This window comes from Melitaea cinxia, chromosome 5 (genome assembly GCF_905220565.1).
Source record: "Melitaea cinxia chromosome 5, ilMelCinx1.1, whole genome shotgun sequence".
In the NCBI taxonomy this organism is placed as follows: domain Eukaryota; kingdom Metazoa; phylum Arthropoda; class Insecta; order Lepidoptera; family Nymphalidae; genus Melitaea; species Melitaea cinxia.
Window position 1 is genome coordinate 11,245,695 of NC_059398.1, and position 8,449 is coordinate 11,254,143.

Consider the following 8,449-nt stretch of genomic DNA (forward strand, 5'->3'; position numbering starts at 1 on the left):
TCGAAAAATTATTTACATTACTTTAATTTAGTTGACATGTTGTTGAGTGACATGTAATTTACACATTTTTTGTTTAGTAGTTAATCGATATTCTAGTGTTTTATTATGAAGTTTGTAACTATGAATTCATTAATAAAAGGCAACATTTAAATAATTACTTTAAAATTATCTGTGAAGACGTCTTGTCACGTCAACACGTCATGTAATAATAATATGTATAATAATTTGTATGCTGTCAATAGTTTAATATCGCTAATTCAAGTTAAGGTGTTAAATTGTTGATTCTATTGATCAATTGATGTATCTATAGTTTAGTTAAAGTAATAGGATAAAATTAATAGTTTATAGTTAACAAAAAAACGCTTGTAAATTTCATTAAAGTATTATATGGATATTTATTTTAAGTATTAAGTCATGGAAGCGTACGAAAGCGTTCTACTTGTTAAAAATGAAGTATTCGTTTTTAAAATACCTCCGAAAACAACGAACAGAGGATATCGGTAAAAAATCGTTTATTTTAATAGAATTCTATACCGCGAACATGATTAAGAAATAGGAATTTACAGGGCAGCTGATTGGAATCTTCAAGAGCCGCAATGGACGGGGCGTATGCGTCTGGTTTCAAAAGGGGACGAGTTGATAATGAAATTGGAGGACAAAACTAGTGGTGAATTATTTGCGAAATGCCCTATCGACAAGTATCCGGGATTAGCACTTGAAGCTGTTACTGATAGTTCACGTTATTTCGTGGTCAGAATACAGGATGACAATGGTATGTACAAAGTGATATCTACCTATTTAATAATGATGAGGTATTGTAATACTGTATTTTCTTTGATAGCAATTATTGCATATAGCAATCTCTTTCAAGTTCCTTTTTTCTAAAGCCTTCTTTAGTTTAAATATTATAGAAATATAGGTTATTATTTCCTATAAGTATTTATGTAATCTTGAATTATTTTTGTTATAGGAAGAAGTGCTTACATTGGCTTAGGTTTCGGGGATAGATCAGATTCTTTTGATCTCAATGTGGCTCTTCAAGACCATTTCAAATGGCTCCGAAAAGAACAAGAAGGTGAACAAGGACAGCAACAACAACTTGACCTGAGTTTCAAAGAAGGGGAAACTATAAAGATAAACATGAAGATAACTGTAAGTAACACAAACAACTTGATTTTTTTTTATAAATTAAGGTTAATGATCATTGTATTAAATATGTTGTTGACAATATGGTCCATACATATAGTACAATTTAAACTGACCAAATTCTATACGTGAGATATATTAGGGTAAAACTAATTGTAGGAGTCTATGAAAATAGCAATAGATTCCAAAATGATTATTTCTTTTAGAATTTTTGTTAGATAATCTGTTGCATTAAATTGGATGGAGTTTATACAGTAGTTGATTCTGGAGAATGATCTTAATATGTGATGTAGGTTTCAACTTGATACACAGTCTAGAAGAAGAGCTTTTATCTTATAAACAATTTGCAAAATTAAAAAATTGTACGAAAGATCTTGCAAAGGGTTTTCATACATACATCTATCTAAAGGAGTTAAAACATAAATATTTAAGAGTACAATAAAGGCAGTGTCATCGCTGCTCCGCTTGTGTCATTGTGATCTTGATGTGTATAAAAACAATTTGAAATATTTTCCTTTACCAGAAAAAGGATGGCAGTGAAGGTAGTAGACCACGTCGAGCTGGTGCTTCTAATGTTGGGGGTCTTTTGCCACCCCCTCCTGGAGGATCTAAGCTCCCTCCTCCACCATCACCACAACATGTGCCAACTCCTATTGGAGCCCCTGCAGCATCCAACACTGAGTGGGGTGACTTCAATTCAGCAAGGTATTTTCATAATATTATTTTTGTTAAAGTACATATCTATTTTACATATTGCATGACTATAACATTTGTATTGAGTAAGTTATACATTGAGCGTGACTCTTTTCTTTTACACAGTTATACATGTATGTCTCGAAATTTCTCTTGACATGTGTATTTTTCATACAAGACTTTTTTATCTGAAATTAGTTAATATAATATATATTTTAAAAATAGTTCTTAATGTTGGTAATAGTATATTTTTACTTTTCAGTGCTCCCAGCCAGCCTCCTAAACCTACAACTCCGGCTAATCAACAAAATTGGGTGCAGTTTTAAATGAAAAAAAAAAAAATGAAAAATGTTGAGATGATCATGTCTATAATTATCAAGTGCTGTGTGTGCACATTACTTATAAAAATTACTTAAATTATTTATTATAACATATCCATCATATTATTCTCTATATAAGATTATTTTCATAAATATTCATAAAAGGCCTCTCTAACCATTTATGAGTTCATAAATATTGTTGAAGAGCATACTTTTACTTCGATTATAACAAAGGTCAAATAACTAAATTTTTAAGTATAGGCTTAAGAAGTATGAAACATTAAGGATCAATCTGAAGTAATAAAATAAAAATTATTAAACAGTATACTGCCTCTAAAATTATATTATTTACTTTCATCTTATTATATTAATTATAATCTTTTTAAGCTTCTATTTATTCTTCTGGAATTTATTGCTTGAAAGAATTAATTATGATTAAAATTACTTATGATGACTTGCCTAATCAATATAATAACTTATTTTGTTTATTGTTTGATAAGAAAGATTTACAGGGTATACATTTGCCTATGCTAATGTATAATTGTGTATCCTGCAATCTGTTGTGTGCAAAAAAACAAATACCTACTACTTTACACACAGTAAAGTTAGTAAGTACATTTGTTTTGTTGATTTTTTTAAATTTTCTAAATTCTTTTAATTCCCGAAGCTAAATAACACATAATTTAATAGCATCTGGATTTAAGGTATAAAATAATATGTTTAAGACGTACGTTTTTTAAACAATAGACAATATTGCTAACAAAAAAATTCAAAAAAAATCAGAAATGAGACAGTTTTCCATGAAAAAATTGCCATGAGTAATTTCGCAAAGTGATTAAAACATATTTTGTTAGTGTTGCTGATGCAACTAAAAAGTTATATGTGTATTATTATATGTATGTTATCTCTATGTGTATTTGTATTTTAATTATTGTATTTTTATTATTTGTATTATTTATTATGTATCTCTTGAAGTCTTTGAATATTGAAAATCATTAGACCATTATTATGAAAAGAAAAGTTTTTATGAATGCATGTGCAGTAGTAAAAAGTGTTTAGTAAGTAATGAAAATCGAAAATACATATTTTTTAAATTGATAATTAGGTCAATTTGCATCCAGCTAGGCTTTACATAAAAGAAATTTTAAACAAATTTTTAATTTTCTCCAATTTTCTTTGTTAAATTTTTATATAACTGCATACACATACTTCTAACATTCCCAATAAATTAGGTTCTGTAGCTTTCTTATTAAAAGTTATGTTTGAAGTTATGTATGGTTTCGTAGTAAAAAATATGATCTGTGATCTGATAAATTCTTTTGTCACCAAACATTAAAGTATATATTATATCAAATAATTGTGTGACCCTTAAATATTATGATAATTCATTCTTCTAACTATAAAAGATCCCGTAAGTTTTGTTCAACGGGAATCAAAAGATCGATTGATTTATTGGTAATGCTCAAAATAAATACGAATTTTATTTGCGTAGTATTTGCAGTATTTTCTACTGAACACTACTAAACGCACTTGATATCGTCTAATTTTTGTATTTAAAACAATTTTACTTTTAAAATATCCAATTCTTGGATTAAAAAATTCGTTAATAAGTAGTTTTTCTTTAGTTATTCGTTCGAATTCATTGTATTTAATTTTTTTTTATTTACTGTACTTTAATGTTGTTTAATTAAATTTAAAATATAAGGTTTAAAAAGCACTAATCTACAAGTTTTCGGTAAAAAATATAAGGGTTTAATATTATTAATATCTGTACATGTTGAAATATTTAAATAGAATAATGTTAGTCTGTTTATCTATTATTACCTTAGATATAGATAAAATAAAATGATGGCTCTACACTCTATTGTTATCCAATGTTGTTAAAATTCTGCATGTCATAGACAAGCTCTATGTAAATAGCTTATTAACTGATAGATGTGTGATGTTGTACAAATTTTTTTTTTTTTTTGTTTTAAATAGATCTGTTTTCGCGTTTTGTTTGACACATGTACAAATGTAATAAATCAAAGTAGCAGCTATTCTTGTCTTTCTATTATAAGTTCTACTAAAAATTTTAACCGACTTCCAAAAAAGGAGGAAGTTCTCAATTCGATTGTATTCTTTTAATGTATGTTACCTCAGAACTTGACTAGGCTGACCGATTTCGATAATTCTTTTTTTAATCGAAAGGTGGTGCATGTAATGTGAACAAGACGTTCGTAGATAATGTCGAAATATCGAACTCCGCAAAATAAAAATAAACGACATGGTACCTAAATATCCCGTTTTAAATAATTTTAGTATTTATAGAAGAACGTGAGGTAGGGCACAGCAGGAATTTCCTGCTCAAAATATGGAGCAGCCCGACTGGGGTAGTACCTCGACCTTACAGAAGATCACAGCAAAATAATACTGTTTTCAAGCAGTATTGTGTTCCTGTTGGTGAGTAAGGTGACCAGAGCTCCTGGAGGGATTGGGGATTGAGTCGGCAACGCGCTTGCGATGCTTCTGGTGTTGCAGGTGTCTATAAGCTACGGTAATCGCTTACCATCAGGTGAGCCGTACGCTTGTTTGCCGACCTAGTGACATAAAAAAAAAAAAAAAAAAAAGTCCATCAAAAATCGTTATTATTTTCTGATAATGCCCATGACACACCACTTATCACAGGAGGCACAGAATTACTCATATTTTGTGCTACAACAACACCTAAACACTCGTACTTTCAGTTCCGTGGAATCATGTTAAAATTTTCTTATTAATTTTGATCCATTCTTGTTGCAAGTTGGAGTGGAAACTGGACACGTCTCAAATCTGATACAAGAATAACAGTCAGAGAAATAATATTTAATTCAGTATTAAGATAATCCGCTGGTTATTTTTAATGTATTGTTGGCCGTTCTGATTTGACCAAGATTTGTTTGACCAATAACGAAGAAGCATAAACAATAGCGTGTTTTCAATCCGGGAACCTTTGTATCATTGCGATCAATATTATTCAATCGGCCCTTATTTTAGTACCGATGGCGGAAATAGTAGGATTAGGACATACCTATATTCATGACTGAATCACAATCACATAATTCCATATATTTCACATTCATATACAGAAAATAAAGTAGATAATCTCGTTATTATTGTCAAAAACACCTTTTATTAAAATAAAATATGCTTTATTAAAAAAAAATATTAAATGATCTTAATGTTGAAAAAACGCCATATCTATATATTGAGACAAAAACTATATACTGTCTTCAAAAGTTTCTCAGTACCTTGTTATAAACGGATTTTGGTTTTTTATATTACTACGTTTACATCTGTTTGTTTTATATTAAACTTTCATAATGAAAGTTTATTATATAAAATTTCTTGAAAGATTAAGTTTTTTTTTCCAAGCTCTTAATCTTTAATGACACTGATGGCTAAGAAAAATGTGAATAGATCTCAATAGAATTAAATGATTCTCTATGTTTTTAAAAGGAATCAACGTAGGAAACAGAAATATTTAGATGTAAGTTGTTAGTGAGCCGCAATCCATTAATCCAATTGTAAATAGTATCTCGTTGTCACTGCAATATGTTACATAATATAGTTAGCTGAAAAGTAATTGCTTCAAGTAAATTATTTGAATTAAATTCTACCACTGAGGATGTCTGCCAGAGAAAATACCAATGCCCGCGCTGTTGTACGCAATCACAGTACTTAGGTACGTATGTCTGTACCTACATATAAAAATGAACCGCCGAAATGTTTGTTCACGCATTACAATTTCCAAACGACTGTATCAAACTGGAAATTTTGAAGTTTGAGATTGAGATGATCCTTCATTTTACAGTATTTTTTAATTTAGGAAGACGTAGATATAGAGCGTCACAGTCACTTGTATGACAAAGCTCTGCTCTTTGTATGACAAAGCTTTACCTGAATATAAAGATATTTTTTAGACTGTTGTCTAACTAGAAGTAAGGTTTTGTACCCACTTAATTTTTTTTATGTAACTAATTGGAATTGGAGTTAAGGAATTGCGTTCTTACTCCTTTGTTGAGCGCAGTAGAGCACGTCAATTGCAAAAAATGAGAAAAATAATAAAATATAAATACATACCTTGCCGAAACCATTTTGTTTAGTTCTTGTGGCTGGTAGAGAAAATTCCATAACTCTGTCATTTTAAAATAATAAAGTATAAAAATATAAAAATTCTCGTGTCACAATGCTAGTTACAATACTCCTCCGAAACGGCGGGACCGACTTTTATGAAATTTTGTGTGCATATCATGTAGGTCTGAGAATCGGCCAAAATCTATTTTTCATACCCCTAAGTTATGACGCGGGGGGGGGGGGGGATTAAGGGGCTTAATAACATATATGGCAAAACAACTGACCGTTTGCAGGGTCAGCTAGTAAGGTATGAAAATAATAAGACCTTTACTATAGAATTCACATATTTTAAATAAATATGATGATGATTTCCCAACGTTATAATTAGAAAGACGTATAGAAAGTTTTAGCCTCAATTAAAAACTATTTGTAAATTTATTTTACAAAATAATTAACCCGCCTGCAGTTTTCAGCGATTACGTTTACGGTCACTACTTCGCTTATTAGTTACGGTTAAATAAATAAATAATAATAAACGAATGCTTCACACTCAACAGCCCCCACTGAGTGACGTAGCGAGCTTAACTCGCGTCCGGGGCACAAATACCTTTTTAGCGCCCCCGCCCCCATTCGAAAACCATATAATATGTCCAGCAATTTTTTGTCTTGCGGACCATTTGGCACCCCTTTGTAAGTAGCGCCCGGGACATGATGCCCCCCCTTACCCCTCCCACTACACCACTGCCCCACTACGTAACATTGATAATAATATTAATATTATAATAAGTTGTAGCTTAGCACGCATACTACATTTCATTAAAATAGATTTTTCGTAAACTTTTTCCTAAAATAAAGACCGAAGAAATCTTGTGATTATTTTGTATAATCAATCAATAATAAAAAATCCATTGTTTCGCTACGTAAAAGTATAATATGGTACTGCTTAAAATTAATTGAGTGAAGCGGCAAACATATTTCTTTAGTCTAGCTCACAGCTCACCAGAGTAGGAGAAATTAATTTAAATGATGATTATTATTACCTACTTTTGACAAATCTGTTACATGCAAACCCATATTTCATTATGTAGACACACTACACTATATATTAACTATACAATAATTACAAATTTGTATAAAATTTACTTGTAATATTGTTATATTATTGTTTATATACTAGTAAACTAGTAAACGTGTGCTGTGTGGCTACGGCACTAAAGAATTTAGCCACCCCTTCTCTTCGCGTGGGTGTCGTAAGAGGCGACTAAGGGATAACAAGGTTCCACAACCACCTTGGAACTTAAGAAGCCGACCGATGGCGGGATAACCATCCAATTGCTGGCTTTGAAATACACAGGCCGAAGACGGGCAGCAGCGTCTTCGGTGCGACAAAGCCAGTACTGCGGTCACCAACCCGCCTGCCCAGCGTGGTGACTATGGCAAAACACATGAGTTCACGTTATTTTTGGCGTAAACTTCTGGAGGCCTATGTCCAGCAGTGGACTGTATAGGCTGTAATGTATATACAAGTAAACTGTAAACACTAAAAATGTGCTTATTTGTATAAAAAAATAATAGGTACCTACTAATTATTTTAGATCATTCAAAAAAATTTAAGTTTTATTAAAATGAAATCTGCAAATTTAAACGGCCGGATCTGAGACTATTAAATTGAACAAAGCCTTCGTTTTTATTTGATGAACTTATAAAATTCTACAGACGCTGTAAAATTTTACAGTTCACTGATGACACAGCAAATTTGATAAAGGTAAAAGCTGCATTTTATTTTTCACGTGTATAATGGAGAATAGCACGAATTTTTTTCGTTTCACCTATTGTTTCATACTTGAATATAAGCCGTAATATTGCTTTCTTTGTCAATGTAATTTTTGAGGATACGATGCGTCGCCTAGTAGTAAATCTAATACACACACACACACACACACACACACACACACATATATATATATACATATATATATATATATACATATATATATATATATATATATATATATATATATATATATATATATATATATATATATATATATATATAATCTGAATCTCGAAAACGGCTCCAACGATTTTCATAAAATTTAGTATATAGGAGGTTTCGGGGGAGATAAATCCATCTAGCTAGGATTCATTTTTAGAAAATGTCGTTTTATCCCTGTTTTTAGGGAGTGAAAAAATAT

At 30.7% G+C, this 8,449-nt stretch overlaps 1 protein-coding gene across 1 annotated transcript; it reads left to right on the top strand.

The window, feature by feature from the left end:
• Nucleotides 1-206: 206 nt before the first annotated feature.
• On the top strand, nucleotides 207-4,198 carry LOC123653596 (NECAP-like protein CG9132). Its single transcript, XM_045589587.1, has 5 exons — nucleotides 207-500; nucleotides 567-772; nucleotides 971-1,152; nucleotides 1,670-1,851; nucleotides 2,102-4,198. The coding sequence occupies exons 1-5, from the start codon at nucleotides 415-417 to the stop codon at nucleotides 2,163-2,165; spliced, it is 720 nt and encodes a 239-aa protein (XP_045445543.1). The 5' UTR covers nucleotides 207-414; the 3' UTR covers nucleotides 2,166-4,198.
• Nucleotides 4,199-8,449: the final 4,251 nt, after the last annotated feature.